The sequence below is a fragment of the Trachemys scripta genome, chromosome 3 (assembly GCF_013100865.1).
Source record: "Trachemys scripta elegans isolate TJP31775 chromosome 3, CAS_Tse_1.0, whole genome shotgun sequence".
Taxonomy (NCBI): domain Eukaryota; kingdom Metazoa; phylum Chordata; order Testudines; family Emydidae; genus Trachemys; species Trachemys scripta.
In genome coordinates this window covers 65716915-65738856 of record NC_048300.1, presented here as the reverse complement: position 1 = coordinate 65738856, position 21942 = coordinate 65716915, and the positions used below count along the sequence as shown (strand labels likewise).

The window sequence follows — 21942 nt, the reverse complement described above, 5'->3', positions numbered from 1 at the left end:
GTGTGGGGTGGGAAAGAGAGATTGTGACAGAATTAGACAATTTCCCCGTTTATCATTTTTTGATCTACTCCCATAATTTACACTGTTCTTCGTATAGAAACTCCTCTTGATGTTTAGTACAATTACTCCTTGATTCAATACTTATTTAAGCCAATATGTTTAATGCTTGTATGAAGCAGTTGTCCAAAATTTTTTTTAGTTCACTCCACCGTTTAAAAATGCATGTATGATGTAACACATTTAAGATACTACAATCGCAAAGAAAATGGGAGAGCAAGAAAAGAGAATATAACCATAGTCTTATTTTTATGTTACGTTCTGACTGCATTGATCTATTTATTGCTGAGACAAAGTTGGGTGAGGTAATATCTTTTATTGGACCATCTTCTGATGAAGAGAGACGAGCTTTTGAGCTTACACAGAGCTCTTTGTCTCCAGAAGAGTTCTATGTAAGCTTGAAAGCTTGTCTCTCTCACAAACAGAAGTTGGTCCAATAAAAGGTATTACCTCATCTACCTTCTCTCACTAATATCCTGGAACCGACACTGCTACACTATTTATTTCCAACAGTTCACAGATTGGTTCTGGTAATCATTATACCATAAATTTGAATATTCTTATTCATTTTAAAATTTGAATCTACATCCTTCTAATTAACATATAGTGAATAAAATACTTTTGGTTCATTTTTGTGTTCCCGTATTTTAGAAAATTTCATGTAGAACATCCTATTGGTTTAATTATTTCTAGGTATGAGAGAAATTTTTGCTTTTTTTTCAGAATGTAGGACAAAATTTTGAACTTGTAGATACTGAAAATTGAATACATTTTGAAGTACACCTCTACCCCGATCTAACACTGTCCTCGGGAGCCAAGAAATCTTACTGCATTATAGGTGAAACTGCGTTATATCGAACTTGCTTTGATCCTCTGGAGCACGAAGCCCCGCTGCCCCGGAGTGTTGCTTTCCTGCGTTATATCTGAATTCGTGTTATATCGGGTCACGTTATATCGGGATAGAGGTGTATTGATATCTAACTTTTATTTCTATTTGCCCCTCTATTCACATTACCTTTCATTTTTGAAAGGTGTAAAAAATGTTGTGGGGCTAGGGAGAAAATTTGGTTGATCTCTTACTGGTGTAAGATTTGACAGCAATACCATATTAAAGGGCTATGTTTAAAGCCATTTTGAACCCACTTACAGTATTTAATGTTAATCCTTCACCTGTGTGTGAGCACAGCTCTAGTCTGTTCTCCTTACTTAACCAAATATTGTCTCCTGGTTTGATGTTCTTTAATGAAGTCCAGTATCCAGAAGGAATATGTCTAGTCCACTGTTGACTTTATTTCTGTGGCATTGTGATATAATTTGATGTTTAGTGGAGCTAGAACCTCTTCCTTTAATTTTATATATATATTTTTAACCCGTACAGGTGGCTACAATTTATGTCATTTTCAGAATAGCCATATGTCAACCAAGGGTTTTATTTGGTATTGATACTGAATGCCTCAAAACAGATCTCCTAAACTCCTTGGAAGGATTTCAACCTTCATGCCATTTCTTCTATCAGCCCAGGATATATTGCAAGCTTTTCATTGTACTAGTTTTTTTTAATCTGATTTAATTATTTTTACTTTTCAATTATTGAAGTCTGGCTACTTTGTTGCCATTTGGAACTTCAGTCAGGCCTCCATTAAGTCTAACTCGTTTTGTCCAGTGGAAATAAGCCTTTTTTTAACCTTTTATTCATCATATAAATCTTTAAGGCAGGTACATTATGTTGACTGCTCCATCCAACAACCTTCAGGAGCAATTACTAAGCCATGACCATCAGTACTGAATACAGAACTCCAGGTGAGGTCTAGCTAGGTTGTTTATATAGCAGTAGTTTGACCTCCTTGTAGTATTTATCTAGCAGTGCACCGTAGTATTCTCTGTGCCCCTTACACTATAGCTGTGGACTTTTGTGTATTTTATACATTTTTCTAAAAGAGTTTTCAGCACTTTCACTGAGCAGACATTACCTTTTGTTTTTGTTACAATCTCATTCTAGATTTAATATTGATGTGTGTGTTAGATTCCTAAGGTCCTTCTGTGTCTGACCTCATTAACCTGCCCTCTTCATTGAGGGCTTAATTCTAACATTACAGAAAACAACTGAGTATGGGTTGGGGTGCTGGGTGGGCAGCTGCCCGATCAGCATTTGAGACATCCTGTCCGTGTAGGGTATAATGTTTTCCATTGAGGTGAAACATAGCACAGCAAGACACACACACACCTCCTCCCCCCACCCCCTCCAGGATCAGCCTGTTTTCCTTAACCGGTCATTTAGAGCTTTCAGATGGCAGCACATCTGCTTGGGGCTACCATATCCCTCTTCATGTAGACTATACCCTGTTGGGCATATGGCGTGCCAGCCAGTGAATTAGCTGGATGTGCCTTCTAGCACATTCCGGCAGACAGTGGAAGTATCCTTTTGCTGCTGGGACAACAGGAGAGAGGAATCCTTACTTTTTCCATCCCACCCTGAGCATCAGCATAGAAGAGGCCAGGATTTTATGGGTTTATGTGAGACTTAATGGCGCATAGGTCTTTTGCAGGTCATCTGCATGGGGTGAGTTTCACCTAATATATATAATATCAATGCACAGATTGGACAGCAAAGCAACAGTCACTTTAAATTTATGCTGCAGAAAAATCCTGCATTTCAGGATTGAGACTACTTACTGTCATAATTACGTTCATATCACAGTTACAATTTTCAACTCAGATGTGTATTAACATTTATGATTGTGAAAAATGTACCCATTTCCACAAAGAGGGCTGTAACTTTGTTAAAGAATGATTTTCTGCTGTTTGATGGGTGGTGCTGCTTTTCTTTTAGGAAAACATAGGAAGACTGGAAGGGATGTGGCTATTAAAGTCATTGATAAGATGAGATTCCCCACAAAACAGGAAAGTCAGCTTCGCAATGAAGTTGCCATTCTGCAGGTACAAAATACATTTTAAATAAAATCCACATTTGAGCTCTGCGTCCTGTCAAAGGAAAAGATTTTCTGTGATTCTGTGGCATGTGCTTAAGTGCTTTACTAAGCTGGGCATAAGACCCAATCCTTGAAATCTGAGCCCGGCTGTTAGAGGGGGCGCTGAAAGACAGGGAGTCTGTGAGCAGCTGGAAGCAGAGTTGTCAGCTTATTGTTGACAGCTGTCTACTTACTGCCAGCACAGACCCAGGGAGAAGATATACTTAGGCTTTCTGGGGCCTCCCTGAAGCAGCAGCTGAAATTCATGTGACTTCTGTTCTGTTGATTGCATGACTTGCCCATCAATCCATACAAACATTTTGCTCTTTTCCTTTATATTCCTGTCTGATTGTATCGTATACAAAATTGTCCACTTCAGATGTTTCCTTTTCCAGACAAAAGTAATCTTAATATTGGCAATTGGCACATTTCATTTGTTAAATCTTGCCACCTTGAAATGCCTTCTGCCTCATACCCTTTGTTTCTAATCCCTAACTCTCCATTTATATATGCTTTCTGATTTTATAGCTTAGTATAAGTGTAATTTTCCTACTGTTCAATCAATGCTGTATCTCTTTTGTTCTTCATGTGAATGTTGTAACTCCCTAGAATTTGCACCACCCTGGGATTGTAAACCTGGAATGTATGTTTGAAACCCCAGAACGGGTGTTTGTTGTGATGGAAAAGTTGCATGGAGATATGCTGGAGATGATTCTTTCTAGTGAGAAAAGTCGGCTGCCAGAACGAATCACTAAGTTCATGGTCACCCAGGTTGGTATTCCATTTCTGTTTGTTTTTGTGAAGAAGAGGGGCCAGATTTTGGTTTCTTAAACTGGTGTGAGTAGAATTTAGCCCCAGGTATTGCTTAGATTCAATCATTATTTAAAGAAGACAAAGCTTTAACAAGCGACAAAGAATCCCGTGGCACCTTATAGATGTATTGGAGCATAAGCTTTCGTGGGTGAATACCCACTTCGTCAGATGAATGTAGTGGAAATTTCCAGAGGCAGGTATAAATATACAGGCAAGAATCAGTCTAGAGATAACGAGGTTAGTTCAATCAGGGAGGATGAGGCCCTCTTCTAGCAGTTGAGGTGTGAACACCAAGGGAGGAGAAACTGCTTTTGTAACTGGCTAGCCCAGGGGTTGGCAATGTTTGGCACGCGGCTCACCAGGGTAAGCACTGTGGTGGGCCGGGCCAGTTTATTTACCTGCTGACGTGGCAGGTTCGGCTGATCGTGGCCCCCACTGGGCCAATGGGGGTGGCGGGAAGCGGCGCGAGCGAGGGATGTGCTGGCTGCGGCTTCCCGCCGCCCCCATTGGCCCGGGACGGCGAACCATGGCCAGTGGGGGCTGCGATCGGCCGAACCTGCTGCGTCAGCAGGTAAATAAATTGGCCCGGCCAGCCAGGGTGCTTACCCTGGCGAGCTGTGTGCCAAACGTTGCCGACCCCTGGGCTAGCCATTCACAGTCTTCTTTTAATCCTGAGCTGATGGTGTCAAATTTGCAAATGAACTGAAGCTCAGCAGTTTCTCTTTGGAGTCTGGTCCTGAAGTTTTTTTGCTGCAGGATGGCTACCTTTACATCTGCTATTGTGTGTCCAGGGAGGTTACCATATATAGAAACCTGTAGGAGAACACTTCAACCTCCCTGGACACACAATAGCAGATTAAAGGTAGCCATCTTGCAGCAAAGGTGTAATTGGTTATGTTTTAAAGGAGACACCTCAAATTAAGTTTTCATAACGGTCCATGTGTGGTATAAAAATATTCAAAAACTGCCTTCCCCCAAACAAAATTAACAATTGTGATTTTGATCAGGAAAAAAAAGCACTTGCACAATGTGAAAGCACAGCAAATTGGAGAAGTCTGTACAGTTCTAAATTATTGTACAACTTTGTGTGTCTGATCTTTGGTGCTTAGACACTTACGGTCCTAATCATTTTGAAAATACCTGTCCTCCTTTTGTAGATACTTGTTGCTTTGAGAAATTTACACTTCAAGAATATTGTGCACTGTGATTTAAAACCAGAAAATGTACTACTAGCATCAGCAGAACCATTCCCTCAGGTGAGTGAAAATTTAACAAATGTTTCATCCTAAATCACTGTTCCACTAAAGAAGAAATATAGAATTTAGAGCTTAAAAATGATCTGTCATAGGACAGTATTACTGATGTTTTCACCCAAAATATAACTAGAATTATGTGAGGTGCCTGTATTGTTACCTTATGAATTATCTATGTATTTTGTGTACTGATTTATTGAATAAGTATAGATGTTCTTCTTTGAGTGATTGCACATGTTCATTTTACTTCAGGCGTGTGCCAGACGAGTGCGCCAGAGTCAGAGATTTTTCCCTTACTGGTACCTATCAGGGTGGTGCATGTGTTCTCATGCTGCTGCACAATGATATAAAGGGCAGAGCTGCCCCTGACCCTCTTCAGTCCCTTCTAACCACCCATGATTGTCAGGGTTGCTAATCTCTTTTTCAGGGATTTTTTTCTTGTATATAGTTAGTGTAGTTATCAATAGTTAGGCCTTTAGAGTAAAGTTTTATTGTTAGTTAACTTAGTTTTGCTTAGATTGTCAGTTCTTGCTTGTTCTGATTGCCAACTCCTGGTACCTGGGCTTTAAGACTTGCATTGGCTGTGAGAAGTCTGGTAAGTGACCCTCATTGCAGCAGTCTAAAGTGCTTCGGTGAGGGTCACATCTGAGACTGTTCCCATATCTGTAGAAACTTCAAGCCTTGGACCAAAGGGGTGGACATCAAGTACCTCTGCCTCTGTCAGAAGTGCCCCTCCAGACATTGCGGAGACTCTGTGCTATTCCCCTTCCCTGGTAACAAGGAAGAAGCATGGACAATGTGTCTTGAAAGAGCCAGCCTCCTCCAAAAGATAGACAGCACCAGTGATCTCGATCAGCAAGCAAGCTGGAGGGCAGTGTAGAGTGTCTTTGGGGAAGAGGTGCTCCTGGATACTGACTTTGTCTAACCCAGGGTCATTGACTCCGGTGCATGCACCGTTGAGGCTGACCTCTGCAATACAATCATCAGGAGAATCTCTTGGTACCAGTGATGCTGGAGGCAGATGCCACGGTGTGAGACCTGCTACGCCTCTTAGTACTGCATTCTTCAGCAGTGCAGGAGACAAGTCGTCTGGTACCAATTGAGCCTCAGGCTTCACCAGATGTACCTGCAAGTAAGATTGGTGCTGTGGCTGGCTTCAGACTTCCAGTGCTTGCTTGCCTGGTGCCATCCAGAGGCAAGCCCAGCATGCTGTCACCAGTACTGATGTCTCTGGAGACACAACACTGCACATTGGCACCGTGTGGCACAGCGTCTTTCTGGGCAGGCAACTTGGGTTCCTCCTTGGAGTCTAAGGTAGGCTCGTGCCTTTCGCTCCAGGGCTAGAAGGCATTTCTCACCTTTCTCTAGAGGATTCAGCTCCTGGAACCTGGCAGAGGTCCCATGGTAGTCCAGGGATCTGGATCTTTGGGCTGGTAGAGGGTGGGCTCCTATACCCTACCAATGGATTTATGAAACTCATGGGGCTTTCAACTCACCATCAGATTCTCTCTGGTTCTCCTCTCTCTAGATCCCCAAGCAGATGATGGGATAGCTCCCATAAGGAGACTCAGGATGTTACCCATAGTACCAAGGCTCATACTGACCAAGAGCATCCTCATATACCAGAACCTCCACCTGGGGAGGTACAGGAAGCTCCAGCTCAGACTTCTTTGCATTCCTCCTCATCACTTGATGAGGCGGTGATGTCTGGGGTGTCATCGCTTCTTTAGGATGACTAAAGGGCCTACCAGTTGCTAAAGAGGGTTGGTTTCTTTCTGGACATCCAGGTCAAAGTGGTTCAGGAGGGCTCCCATAGACTGGACATAATGAGGACAGCAGGACCTTCCTGAGTGGCTCTGTCTGTACATGAAACCATACTAGAGCCCACAAGATTGTAGTGGTAAATGCTTCTCTGCCATCGACAGCCAAGTGACTTGAGTGAGGGTACCATGACCCTTTCCAGTGCTATGAATATTTCTACATCCATCCCTCACTGGGTTCCTTGGTTGTCTCAGCCATAAATGAAAGAGTGCATCAGGGATGGCTAATCTTCTACCCCAAAAAAATAAAAAAGTGAAAACAGAAGACCTTTTTGGTAGAAAGATTTATTCCACGGCTGGCCTGCAGTTTTGTATCTGTAACCGTTAGGCCTTGCTGATTCTCCCTGTGGGACAATGTTCTGAAGTTCACGGACAAGTTACCAGAGGATGCCAGGCAGAAATTCCAGTCCATCTTGGAAAAGAGCAAACTCCTGGCCAGGACCTCCCTCCAAGCTGGATTAGATGGAGTGGATTCTGAGCCAGAGCCATGGCAACTGTAATAACGATGTGCAGGTTTTCATGGTTTCAGTCCTTGGGTCTGTCGTAGGAAATCCAACAGATTATAAAGAATCTCACTTGTGAGAATCCTCTTCTCTCAGTAGATTGATGAAAAGCTTCGCAGTCTCAGAGATTCCAGGGCAACGTTGAAATCATTAGGAATTTACACTTCATTCCCTAAAAAGAAACAGTTTTGCCCTTAGTCATGCCAATGATGCCCACTTTTCATGGCTAGACAAACCAATCGTTTCAGTACTCCTGAGGGAATTCTGCACCAAAAAAATAATTCTGTGCACAATATTAAAACTCTGGGTATTTTAATTGGTCAATAAATAAATGTGGAGGCTCCAGCCTGGCAGTGGGGAGCACAGGTCACTGTCTGCATGGAGGTGGGAAACCACCCTGCAGCTCCCCCACCCCTGGGGACGTGGACTTGGCAGTGAGACTGCATCTGACCCTGACACAGGACATCTGACCCTGCCTCAGAAACACCCCGCAGCCTGCCCCTCCACATCAGATGCACCAAGATAGTGAGCGGGACAGAATCTCTCACGCCTAGTACTGGCCCCCAATCAAGGTGTGGAGCAAACAGGCTCAACCCATCAGGATCCACGGTTGGGGGGGGGGTCCAGGTGTGGGGTGAGAGGGTTCTGTGTGTGGCAGTCTGGGTGTGGACAGCTCAGTAGGGAATGTGGGGGGAATGGGACTGTGTGGCATGGGGGGGTCCAGGTGAAGGTGGTTGGGGCTCAGCGGGGGGTGGGGCTCAGCGGGGGGGTCTGGGTGTGCAAGGCTTGAGGTGGCACAGATGCAGGAGGGTGGGGGTTTGAGTGTGGGTAGTCTGGTACAGGGGGCTCAGCAGTGGGTAGTCTGGTACAGGGGTGGGGTCTGGATGTAGGGGAGAGGGGCTTGGCGGATGTCTGGACACAGGGGGGTTTGTGTGGGAGGGTTCCAAATGCAGGGGGGTAAGGCTCTGCGGGGGGGTGTTGAGTGCGGGGGGTGGTGAGGTCCGGGTATGGGGATCCAGATGCTTGGGGGTTGGGCAGCCGGGGGAGCAGCTCCCTGCGTAGTGACCCTTCCCTGCTACGGCTGAGAACTGTATGTGGGGGTAAGGGGTGCATGCAGTTGGGGAGGTTTCTGGGGATGGGTCTGACTCCTGGCCGCTTCTTGCAGGGGAAGAGGAAATCCTGTCCTCCCCCAGCCCAGTTGGGACTAGCCGCTGAGCCCAGCGCAGGGTAGGAGCCACCGGCTGGGGTGCCCCTGTGATTTACCTTTCTGTCTGCTGCTCCGGGTTCCTGCAAAGACAGGCCCTCACTGGGGATGGATGTGTAACTGCCTTTGTGGCTTCCCTTTGTTTCCCCCGTCACAAGTAATTTTTCTGCGGGGAAGCAAAGAAATCTGCAGGGGACATGAATTCTGTGCGTACTCAGTGGTATAGAATTCCCACAGAGTAATTCCAGAAAAATGGTAGGAGGAAACCTCCACCTCCTTGCTTTTCTTCTTTGCTGGGTTCTTCTAGACAGCCTGGAAATTCCAAGGAGTCTATTTGACTGCCTTGTCAACAACAGAATACCCATTGTGTCTTGGTCTGATTTCTCCTATCCCTGTTTTTTCCAGCAGATGCTGGGTTATCCTGGTTCTGTTGAACTTCACATAGCTTTTCAAAAGTGGTGAAGTACTCATGAATGCAACCTGTCTCTTTGTATGCAGGACATAACTGGTCCCAGCTGAGGCTTCATTGAGTGGAGGGAGGTGTTGGGGACTCTGAGATCTTTCTATGTTTTTCTAACAGTTCCAGATTGTATTTCTTCTCCTTCTTCTCCTCCTCCGCCTCCGTCTTTCAGCTCCATGACTCTCAACTTCTTGCTGCCTTAGCTCCACGGCTCTTCTCTGGGTGGCTTCAGCTTAGGGTTTTTAACATTTTCTAACTGCCACTTCTGGTATTAGCATCTATCCTTTCTCTTTTTCTTCTGCCTCCAATCTGGCCAGCTCTCATTTTGCAGTTGTTTACTGGCGCTTATTTTTATGCTTTGCTGTTTGCTTATTTCGGGTAAAGAAAATAGAAACAGAAAACAACAAATTGTAACCTCTCTTTGACTGGTACGCTGCCCTCAACTTGAAGGATGCCTATTTCCATATTCCAAGGTCACAGACGGTTCCTCCATTTCATAGTGGGAAAACACCATTTCCAGTTTACAGTGCTACCCTTTGGCCTCTCATCGGCTCCAAGGGTCTTCTCAAAATGTATGGCGCCAGTGGCTGCTTACCTGAGATGTCAAGGAGTCCAGGTCTTCCCACATCTCGATGACTGGCTCATCAAGGGCAGGTCCCGGGAACAACTACAAAGGAGCCTTGATCTGGTGCGTTTTACCTGCCACGACCTGGGCCTGTTGATAAATGAGAAAAAAATCCATCTTAAGGCCAGCTCAATGAATAGAGTTCATCGGGGCAGTTCTCGACTCCATGTGAACCTCCTTTCTTCCGGAGGCTCACTTTCAGGCCATGTCGGACCTGGTCTTCCACGTGAAGAACCACCTGCTCACCACGGCTCACACCTGCCTGCAGTTGTTGGGCCACGTGGTCGCCTGTACATACATGGTCAGTCATGCCCAGCTCCACCTCCAGCCTTTGTAAGCGCGGCTGGCATCAGTTTACACCCCCAGCAGACACGATCTAGACTGGGTAGTCAAGATGCTGGATCACATCCTGTCGTCCCTAGAGTGGTGGTTGTAGAGTTGGATGTTCCCTTTGCGGCCCTGTCCCTGTCGCTGACCCTAGTCTCAGATGCTTTGGTCCTGGGTTGGGGAGTGCATCTGGGCGAGCTCAGCACTCAAGGTCACTGGCTGTGGGACAATCTGGCCCTTCACATCCATGTCAGGGAGGGAGCTAAAGGCAGTTTATCTGGCCTGCTAGGCATTCTTGCCCACCTGAGGGACAAGGTAGTACAGGTCTTCATGGACAATACCGCTGTGATGTATTACATCAACAGGCAGGGCGGAGTCAGGTCGTCAGCCCTTTGCCAAGATGCTCTGAGCCTTTGGGAATTTTGTGTGCCGCATCTGGTAGCCGCGCACCTGCCCTTAACCAGGAAAGTGCTGGCACATCACCTCAGCAGGACCTTCTTGTCTCGCCACGAGTGGTCGCTCCATCCGAAGGCAGCCAGTATGATCTTCCATTTGGGGACCTCCCAGGTGGACTTGTTCGCGTCCCGTCAGAACAGGAAATGCCACGTGTTCTGTTCACTCCGGGGGATGGACAGGGATTCCCTGTCAGATGCTTTCCTGGTCCTATGGTCCGTAGCCCTAATGTACTACACCTCGCTAGTGCCGCTAATCCACAGAGTCCTCGTGAAGATCAAACAGGACAGAACAAAGGTTATCCTGATAGCCCCCGAGTAGCCTCACTAGCACTGGTTCGGCATGCTGCTGGACCTTTCAGTAGCTGTGCCGCTGCGGCTCCCTCTCTGGCCAGACCTGCAGTTCCAGGACCACGGCAGTCTCTTGCACCCAAACCTGAAGGAGTTGTACTTGTCGGCATGGCTACTACATGACTGAATGCAGAAGAGCGGGAGTGCTCGAACCGGATGCAACAGGTCTTGCTGGGTAGCAGAAAGCCCTCCACTAGGGCAACTTACCTGGCAAAGTGGAAAGGGTTCATGTGCTGGGCTTTGGAATGACATGTCCTAGCTGAACAGGCCTCACTGCAGGTTATCATGAATTATCTTCTGCACCTCAAACTTCAGGGCTTGTCCCTGTCATCGATTAGGGTTCATCTGGCTGCTATTTTGGCTTTCCACCCACCATTCCAAGACAGGTCAGTCTTCACTCATGACATGATGGCTTGGTTCGTGAAAGGTCTGGAGTGTCTTTACCCTCACGTCTGGGACCCTGTCCCCATGGATTTGAATCTCGTGCTGTCGAGGCTCATGGGACCTCTCTTTGAACCTCTGGATTCCTGCCCTTTTCTCCTTCTCTCCTGGAAAGTTTCGTTCCTGGTGGTGATTAAGTCCACTCGCAGGGTGTCTGAGATCAGGGTGTTCACGTCAGAACCTCCCTATAAGATCCAGTTGCAGCTGCATCCAATGTTCCTGCCCAAGGTGGTTTCCCAGTTTCATACCGGCCATGACATTTTCTTACCGGTCTTCTTTCTGAAGCCCCATAAATCCGAGGAGGAGCACAAGTTACACGTCCTGGACGTCAGGAGGGCACTGACCTTCTATATTGACAGGACAAGGCTGTTTCGCAAGTCAACACAGCTGTTCGTTGCGATGGCAGACAGGATGAAACGTTGCCCAGTGTCTGCTCAAAGGATTTCATCCTGGATCACAGCCTGTGTCTGATACTGCTATGAGCAGGCGAATATGCCTCCACCCACAATAGTCAAGGCTCACTTGACTAGAGTGCGAGCATCATCAGTAAGGCTATGTTTTAGTCACAGGTATTTTTAGTAAAAGTCATGAACAGGTCATGGTGAGTAAACAAAAATTCATGGCCCGTGACCTGTCCATGACTTGTACTATGTACCCCTGACTAAATCTTGGGGGGTGGGGCGCAGCTCGCCACGGGGGGTGGAGGGGACACTGGTGCTGGGAGAAGGAGGGGTTGGCGGAGCTGACAGGCTCCCTATCTGACTCCACACCTCTCCGGAAGTGGCGACATCCCTCGGTTCCTAGGTGGAGGCATGGCCATGCAGCTCTGCACACTGCCTCCCTGAGCGCTGGCTCCACAGCTCCTATTGGCCGGGAACTGCAGCCAATGGGAGCTATGGGGGCGGTGCCTGCAGGCAGAGACAATATGCAGAGCCTCCTGGCCGTGCCTCTCCCTAGGAGCTGAGGGATGTCACTGCTTCCAGGGAGTGCCCTCCTGCCCTGAGGTAAGCACTGCACAGAGCCCTCATCCCCTCCTGTGCCCCAACCCACAGCCCTGAGCCCCCTTCCACACCCAAACTCCTGCTGCTGCTGGGGAGTGGGGCGGTAGCCGCTCCAGAGGTCACAGAATCCATGACCTCCATGACAAACTTGCAACCTTAGTCATCAGCAGTCTTCTTGGCTCAGGTGACGATCCAAGAGATCTGTAGAGCTGCTACCTGGTTGTCTGTCCACATGATTGCGTCCCATTATGTGCTTACCCAGCAGGTCTGGGACGATGCTGGCTTTGACAGGGTAGTGCTGCAAGACCGTGAATTCTGAGCCCACCTCCATTGGCATTGCTTGTGAGTCACCTAGAATGGAATCAACATGAGCAAGCACTCGAAGAAGAAAAAACGGTTACCTATCTTTCACGGCTGTTCTTCAAGATGTGTTGCTCGTGTCCATTCCATTACCCATTGTCCTGCCCCCCTGCTGGAGTTTCCAGCAAGAAGGAACTGGGCGGGTATAAGGTCAGCAGTGCCTGATATACCAGCACATGAGCATGGCACTCCTGGGGGTGCCACTGTCGACCCTATGGATACCGCTAAGGCACAAATCTCTGACGACGAGGCACATGGGCAAGCGCACACCTAGAATGGAATGGACATGAGCAGCACATCTCAAAGAGCAATGGTCACGGAAGGTAGGTAACCATTTTTTCTCCAGTCTGCAGAGCCTCTGTGTCAGGGCTCTTTTGACACTACCATCAGAACCCAACCTGATCTTGCAGGACCACGGTTGACTCCTGCATCACAACCTGTCTGCTGTCCATCTTATGGCTTGGATGCTCCATAATTAATGCCTTAAGAGGCAGAGTGTTCAGAGAATGTACAAAACATCTTCCTGAATAGCAGAAAACCTTCTAGTCAATGTACTTTTCTGTTGAAGTGAAAATGATTTTCCTTACGGTTATAGCAGAAAGATGTTTTCCAGTCTGGGCCTCTTCCCACCATGTCTTGGATTACTTGTTCTGCCTGAAACAACAAGGCCTATCCATTAGTACCATCCTGGTTTACCTGGGAGCTATCTCCAGTTTCCACTTTCCAATCACTGGCCAGTGTTCTTAAAGGGTCTGGACAGGTTATATCCCTAGGTGGTTATATCCCTAGGGTTCAAATCTGGTGTTAACAAAGTAGATGGGTCAACGCTTTGAACCGATGGCAACCTGCTCTTTACTTAATCTGTCCATGAAAGAGAAGAGTGGGGGAATTACAAGCCTTGGTAGCTGACCCTCCTTACACAGCCTTTTATAAGGACAAAGTTACGTCCACATCCGAAAACTGTGCCTTAAGTAATATCAGAATTCCATCTCAATCAAGTGATATAATTTACTGACTTTCTTTCCTAAGCCCCAATAAGGATGAAGAGACGCTCCATACTTTGGATGTCAGAAGGGCGTTAGGTATTTATTTGGACAGAACCAAATTGTTTAGGTTGTCATCCCAACTATTCTTAGCAGTTGCAGACAGGATGAAGGCCCTTCTAGTCTCAGCACAGAGAATCTCATCATGGATTTTCTCTTGCATATGTGTTGTGACATTGCCAATATAACCCTGACAAGCAGGGTAGTAGCACATTCGGCAAGATCTCAGGCAGTTCTGCAGGTTTTTTAGTTCAAGTGCCTGTAACACACATTTGTAGGACTGCAGCTTGGTTATCGGCACACACCTTTACAACTCATTATTCTGTATCTCAGCATTCCAGAGAACGCCTAGTTTGGACAAGTAGTCCTTCAGTTGTTTTTCAGGTAGACTCTGAAATGCACCTCCAGATTGAGCTGCTTGTGAATCACCTGAAGTGAAATGGGCACGTGCAAGACAGAATGGTTACAAAACTCTTCGGTAACTGTTGTTTGTCGAGATGTGTTGTACGTGTCTATTCTATGACCCTTCCCCTTCCCCTCTATAACAAGAGTCTCTCCAGTAAGGAGGAACCGAAGGGCTGTGGGGCGGCTCCACGCTTTATGCCATCACAAGGCAGCATAGGGTGCATGTGTTGCCCCGACAGGTACCACTCTGAGACAAATCTCTGTCTCTGGTGCAGTGGGTGTGCACATACCCGAAGTGGGTTAGACATGTGCAGTGAAGCGGAATGGACACGTGTAACACATCTCAAAGAACAACAGTTACAGAAGAGGTTACTGTTTGTTTTTTCTCAAGTTTGCTAGTAAGTTTCCAAAGTCAAGTATGTAAAGGGAGACCTCACTGAAGGAATAGGACTAATTGCTTTTTGCTTCAATTTGTCCAGTGCAAGCAATAATTAAATGATGGCAAATGTAATGCCTGATACCATACTTTTGTTTGGACAGTTGCTCCTCTGTGAGATCTTCCAGAGATTTTTCAGTTAACAGTACTGTATTTATTTACAGGTGAAGCTGTGTGACTTTGGTTTTGCGCGCATCATAGGCGAAAAGTCTTTCAGGCGCTCTGTGGTTGGAACCCCTGCTTATCTTGCTCCTGAGGTGCTCCGGAGTAAAGGTTACAATCGCTCTCTGGATATGTGGTCAGTGGGAGTAATTGTCTATGTGAGCCTTAGTGGTACATTCCCATTTAATGAGGATGAAGATATAAATGACCAAATCCAAAATGCAGCATTTATGTATCCACCAAACCCCTGGAAGGAAATTTCTAGTGAAGGTAAAGAAATTCAAGAGAGCTTTTGCTTTTTGGGATCTGATTTTTTTATAGCATTTTATATACATTAATTCTTTGGAATTCAGGTATTTTTGAATTGCATTATGAGTTTGATTCAGACAGAAATGTGAAAATTGACAGCTGAATGACTCTTTGGTTAAAGGCTAACATAATAGGTGTGAGCCAGCATGAATTTGTGAAAGATAAACAATGTCAAATGGGATTACATTTAACAATTGGTCTAGAGAAAAGGGAGAACCAATAGATATAACTAGATTTCAGAAAGCTGTTGATAGAACTTGACATAATGGCTTATTGTATGAACACACCAAATGTGGGTTTAGGTAACTTTTGTGCTGGGTGTAGAAAGTGGTGGGCTGGAAGTAAAGATGTGTACTCTTCATGAAAACTAATGACAAGTTAAATCTGGCATGGCTGTATGTTGGGACTGATAGCTTGAAAAATAGGCATGCATACACCTCTACCCCGATCTAATGTGACCCGATATAACACGAATTTGGAGAGAACGCGGTAAAGCAGCGCTCCGGGGGGGGAGGGGGGAAGGGGCTGCGCGCTCCGGCAGATCAAACCAAGTTCGATATAACGCGGTTTCACTTATAACGTAGTAAGATTTTTTTTTTTGGCTCCCGAGGACAGTGTTCTATTGAGATAGAGGTGTATAACTAGAATTCTGGATCCGAACATTCTGGTCCAGTGCAATAATGAAATAGGGGTGAGTGAAGATATTCAGATCTGGATCCAAATGTTAGCAGACTTCAAGGTTGTTCAGACCTGGAGTTTTAGCATGGGCCTAGTTCTAGCTGAGAAATTCACGATGATAATAAAATAAGTGGTGTATATACTTAAGACCTGGAGGGATGTGTGATAGTAGTGTGTAATGGTGGGAACTTACTGTTAAGAGAGAGCACTTTAAAAAGATGTAAGATCAAATTTTCAAAAGAGTCTAACTGGCTGAGGAGCCTAAATCTCATTGACTTCTGATGAGACCTAGGTTCTTAAGTACCCCAGTCATTTTGAAAACTTTACCCCTTTTAATTTAGGACCAGTTTTGGCAAAGCTTCCATTGACTTCAGTCGGACTAGGATTTCACCCTCACATAAGTACATTATTTTTAACAGTAAATTTGAAATCAATAAACTCAATTTGGAGTAAATCAGTAAACTCGGTTTTTAGTGTGTTTTTTTTTTTTTTTTTAAACAAACAAAACACTACCTTTCTGGCTTTCTCCTAACATGAGTTAAAACTTATTGTAAAGGCCATTGGCTTGGCTAAGATTCACACAGTATACATTGTGTATATATTTTAGGTAACACTTAAATTTGAGTTACATGTAAACTACATTAGAGATGACAGATTTGTATTTATACTGTAGAATTTTTGATAATTTGTTTGTTCTGTGGCTTTTCCCCCGCCCCAGCCATTGATTTAATAAACAATTTGCTTCAAGTGAAGATGAGAAAGCGTTACAGTGTTGACAAATCTCTTAGTCACCCGTGGCTACAGGTAAGAGCTAATGCCCACCTTATTTTCTATAAAAGCGGTATGTAACTATGTCCTTTAAGTGAATCACATTTTAAATTAAGTAGCTCAAAGGCTTTGTAAACTTTGTAACTGTAAATTGTTTTTACCGCAACATTATGAAAATCTCTTACAATGCACATCCACGAAGATGGCAACTAGAATTAATCTAATATGCGAGAGAACCAAGCCTCATTGACTATGCTTACCTGCTGCGTCCTTCCTATCTCCCCATCTCCTTATGTGTTCTTTCCCCCTGCCCTTCAGAATCTTACCTTGCCTTCCTGTTCTCTATGATACTGTTAATTTTTCTGTGTTTTTACTCTTTACTGTCTATCTGGCAGTGGTGTGGAGAGTTCATTCCTTTAGTATTGCCAATTATCAACACTCAACTCCACCTCAAATACATGGCAGAGTGGGATGCTATTTGTTCTCAAGTAGAGAATGAAAGCAGAATGTATACCATGACTCATTTTAGAAGAGGCAAGATGAGGTGAAGTGTGTTTGTAGAAGGAAAGTGTTGGTTCAGTTTTCACTCGGGTACCTTCTACTTTCTGATCTCTGACAACTACATAATCTCACAATTTTGCACACAGACAGACAAGAGAACTCTGGAAAACCCACTCAATGATTTGATGGAATTAGTATTTCAACTGAAAGGACAGCATTTTTACAGACATTTTTCAGATATTTGTCTTGGAATCATTACATTTTCGTAAATTGTACGTAATACACATCTACCTCGATATAACGCTACCCGATATAACACGAATTCGGATATAATGCGGTAAAGCAGTGCTCGGGGGGCGGGGCTGTGCACTCCGGTGGATCAAAGCAAGTTCAATATAACGCAGTTTTACCTATAACGTGGTAAGATTTTTTGGCTCCCGAGGACAGCGTTCTATCGAGGTAGAGGTGTAGTACTTTTACTGAAACCAGAGGGATTTAATTTATTTCAACTCAAGCCCCTTCAGGTGAACCTAATCCTGTTTGGGTTTGCACTATATCTTTTTGTCTGTAGTCACCTAGTCACATTAAAGTAAAAGTATTGAATTGCTAACTGGATATTTATGACTGTTGTGCTGCCATGGGTTTCATAAACCATTCACCTTAATTTTTTTAAAGGATTATCAGACTTGGCTTGACCTTAGAGAGTTTGAAACTCGCATTGGAGAGCGTTACATTACCCATGAGAGTGATGATGCTCGCTGGGAAGAACATGCTTATGAACACAACCTTGTGTACCCCAAACATTTCATTATGGCCCCGAATCCAGATGATATGGAAGAAGACCCTTAATATTCACCATGCTAACTTCATTACAGAAGGGAGCTTCAGATAGAAACTGATGTTGATACTTTTTTGGACAGATATTGCTCTTTGAATGTTGTTCAGATGATTCAATCTACAAAACCATGAAGGATCCTGCACTGGCAGGTGGATGAGCAAAATGACCTAACAAGTTTTTCTTCATCTCTAATTTCTTGAACTATGAAATGTGATCTGGCAATGGGATAAGCAACTTGGGTAACATTTCACTAGCTGTATGGTTACGGACGATGTTACTGAGGTGTAATGCATACAGACTGAATGCATGGTGTGAGTTTTCTGTGTTTTTTGTAGCCTATGCAATAATGAAACAATTTTTTTATGGTTTCCTAGTCCCTTATTTACTAAGCCATAGAGTACTGTTTTCTGGTATTTAGATACATCTCCACTTTCCTAGTTTGTACATTGTGGAAAGAGGCTGTAAAAAGAAATCAAAACCGTATACCTTGACCAAATCACAACAGAAAATGCTGGAGTAGGACTAATTTAAAAGACTGAATGTTTGACTGGTATGCAAAAACAATAAAGGTAAAGGAACATGCTCGTTTGCCGCTGTTTTAAGCAGTTGAATGCTTGACTTTCTTTGCCCCGGTAGAATTGAAGGATCTTTCTCCAGATGTCTGAAGATAAGATAGTAACACCGGATTTCATACTTCTGTTGAATGCCAACTGACAATCACAAAGCTGTGGTAGCCCTCAACGTTGTCTCTTACAATAGAGCAATAAACCACAACAGGGTGTGCATTAATATGCAAGATTGGGATGTGTCTTTGGTGTGTATCAAAGGCGTTTTGTTTTAAAATCACCAAAGTAGTGCACAAATAGCATACACACTTTTATGTAGCATATCCTTCCACGGTGGAAAAATAGTTTCTAGCAGGATATGCAAAATAGTAAAGAAAAGTATAAACACTTTTCCTCTACTGTTTTGAATAACTTTGAAAAACGTATTTTATGTTCATTTTAGGTTCCCCGGACTCAGCCTGTCTGCAGTAGTTGTGGCCTGATGGCAACTCTCAATTCTCATTTTCTGTTGAACAAACTAAATTAGGAGTCCTGCTGAAAAAATCAAAATTGAGCATGGGTTAAAGGGGCTGTTGCGCTACAAACTGTTGCCAACGGGGCAACTGGATTCATGAACTAACAGGAGGAAGAGGCATTGCCTCCTATTTCAGCCTTCCAGTCTTTAACCTGCAATTCCACCCCTTCCCCACTTCCTAAACTTTACAGATTATGAAACTGAATTAGGAGTTCTAAACCAACTCCTAATTCAGCTTCTTAACAGAAACTTCCGTTTAAACATATCCAGCCATATCTTGAGAACTGTGGCCAAATGGAGAGGGAAGCAGAAGTTTCCTTCTGAAATGATGGTGCAGGAAGATAGTTGGGCAGTTAAAGTCGGCCATGTTTCAAGAAGAAAGCCTTATGCCCGCTATATTAAATGGAGGCCTCCATTTACTTAAAGTTGTGAGTTTCTGATGAAATTTCAGCCATGTATTATTGGCAGTTGATGCAAGGCTGTGCATCTCCCAGATAAGTCCAACTAGCTAATAACTTGGCTTTGGGGTAGTGTCCTTATATTTTTTTAAAATGTAAATTCTGTAGGTTTCGGTTGCAAAAGTAATTGAAGCCTTTCGGGGTCTCCTTACTCTTCTAGGTGAGGTAACGTTTTTGTAGGCTGACTAAAATATTTTTAATTGTAATTATCAAAATCAGGGTGGGTGAGTAGAGCTGCCCATACCACTCCTGCATTTGGGGAATTCTCCAGGGGATTGTCCTTTCCCTTTTGTGGTGCTGGAAGAGTGTAAAGGAATTGTAGTAGGAGACAGAATCTGCCCCCTTAACCTTGCAGCCTCATTGAGGGGAGATTTCAGGACTGGTCCCTCCACAGAGAGCATTGAAACAGCTTGTATGCATGGGGCAGGGATCACTAGCAGGAGGGTCTCAGCCGATTGAAGTCACTAAAACACAGGATTGGGGACTTCAAAGGAAGAGTCCAGGGAAGGGTATTGCGGCCTGCAGCATGCAGGGGGTCAGACCAGATGATCATAATGGTCCCTTCTGACCTTAAAGTCTATGAGTCTGAGTCTATGAGTCAATTGTAGTTTTAATTTTTGAAGTGGCCTGATCACCTGTGAAATCATTGGCTTAGTGTTGGCCTAATTTCCTGCAAAGTTTGTCACATCCAGGCTTGGAGAAGGAAGAGACACTTTCTCTTCTAGCTGCCATCATTTCTCTAGCACCTCTGAAATTTGGGCACCGGGCCTCTTATGGTTGTAGTGCTTCAGATATGGTTGGCCTTTCAAACACTTCTGAGTTGAGGCATTTCAGGGCTTCCAATTACATTTAAATAAACATCTTTAAAGCAGGTCAGTTGCTTGAAAAGCACAATAGCTTTTGGCCGTTCTTATAGCCAGCATGGGCAGGGATGGTGTCCCTAGCCTCTGTTTGCCAGAAGCTGGGAATGGGCGACGGGATGGATCACTTGATGATTACCTGTTCTGTTCATTCCCTCTGGGGCACCTGGCGTTGGCCACTGGCGGAAGACAGGATATTGGGCAAGATGGACCCTTGGTCTGACCTAGTGTGGCCCTTCTTATGTTCTTAGGGTTGGAGGAGAGGGTTGTATCCATGAAATGAAGAGGCCTAACTACCCTCCCTCCACCCCTGTGAAGTCTGTTTTTATTTTAAAACACAAAATAAGACCTATTCAGTATTCCCAATTTAGGTTTAAAAACAAAATGAGAATTGAAATTTGCTTTTGGAGCACAAACTGTTAAAGCCATTTGGACTCCTGGGGTTAGAAGCAGATAGTGGAAGTTGAGGATTTCCCCTCCCCCCCAATACACTGGAAATAAACGTATTCAAATTAGTAGTAAAAGTGTGCTCCACATTTGTTGCCCTTTTGTCTAATCCTTCTATAGTGAATTCCATAGCAGTAGGATATGTTGTTTAAAATCCTCACCCATGATTTTAAAACTAATGAATTTTAAAATTAAGTAGCAATATTCTAATAGCAATAAATTAAGCATGTGCATTTCAGGATCACTGCTACATTATTAAGTTGAGTCAAATACTTCAAGCCTCAGAACACCTATGGCACGGGCCAGTACTGTAGCAATACACACCCTGTTGTGGCTTGATGCTTAAGATGAAAAATAACTGGAACATTTGTATTACTCTGATAGTTATCACACACATTTTACAAGCCATGAAATGAATTGCACAGCTTGCACTCTAACTTTTTTAATGAAAGCCTAAAACCTTTTTTATTAAATTTTAAGCTTTAAGTCACTAAGAACCTGGAGTTATAATAATCAGTTGCTCCAGATGAATTTGTACCCAGTGCTACATTAATGATTAATCTGTTTTGAATTAAGAAGTTGCATTCATGCAAAAAATAGTGTTTTGTTGATGCTAGAAAAAGCTCAAGTAAAATTTGTAGCCTCAAAAGGACACTGTCAAGTACTTTTTATATTTTTATACATCCCATTGTTTGTAAATATCCTCTAAGCTTGAAAATAAAATTTATTTCCCTATCAGATTTGTTGTCCTCCATTTACATGGATTCCCTTCCTTCACCTGTGTTAATGTCCTTGAAAACAACTTGTCTGTGTACTTACTTGTTTGTGTGCTAGGATCACTGATGTGAGCACAGCTGCTGCCAAGGGTGTACTACTCCCCTCCTCCCCCCCTTCAGATCTTTCAAAACATTTGACTTTTTCAAAATGGATTAAGAGAATTACTGACAAGGAGTGCTGAGTTTTAAACAAATATACCTAGTTAGAATCCACAGGACATTCCCCAAATGTCTTATTACATCAAACAATGTTAACGTAGGTCAAGTATGATATCTTTTTGACAGTACCTCCGAATAGCCAAAGTTGTTACGCAATTTTTCTTTCACCTTCTAGAACTGTCATAGTTCAGCTATCTCTTTCACTTAGTCATTCCTTCGTTTGTGTTTAAATTCTTACAGAATAGGCAGTAACAGTGTAAGCACTAGAATAGTGGGAAAAGTAAAATAAACATATCAAGGTATATTCTATTGCAGCATGAATGTAACTTTACTGTTAAAAGTACACCCAGAATGTAGCAAGCAGTAGGAAAATGTGGCCAAATGAA

The 21942-nt window shown here is 44.1% G+C and overlaps 1 protein-coding gene and 1 long non-coding RNA gene across 2 annotated transcripts in view; one reads left to right on the top strand and one right to left on the bottom strand.

The window, feature by feature from the left end:
* Positions 1-19726, top strand: part of PRKD3 (protein kinase D3) — an 85463-nt gene extending 65737 nt beyond the window's left edge. The window contains exons 14-19 of the mRNA XM_034764953.1: positions 2888-2994; positions 3636-3797; positions 4997-5095; positions 14685-14952; positions 16388-16473; positions 17614-19726. Of these exons, the coding sequence (XP_034620844.1) occupies positions 2888-2994; positions 3636-3797; positions 4997-5095; positions 14685-14952; positions 16388-16473; positions 17614-17787 (896 nt within the window). The 3' untranslated portion in view covers positions 17788-19726. The remainder of the gene's footprint in view (positions 1-2887; positions 2995-3635; positions 3798-4996; positions 5096-14684; positions 14953-16387; positions 16474-17613) is intronic.
* On the bottom strand, positions 7197-13618 carry LOC117874636. The gene is made up of 3 exons (XR_004645040.1): positions 13224-13618; positions 9675-9794; positions 7197-7587 (listed from the first exon to the last, which is right to left on the bottom strand). It is a non-coding gene; the product is annotated as an uncharacterized LOC117874636 (long non-coding RNA).
* Positions 19727-21942: the final 2216 nt, after the last annotated feature.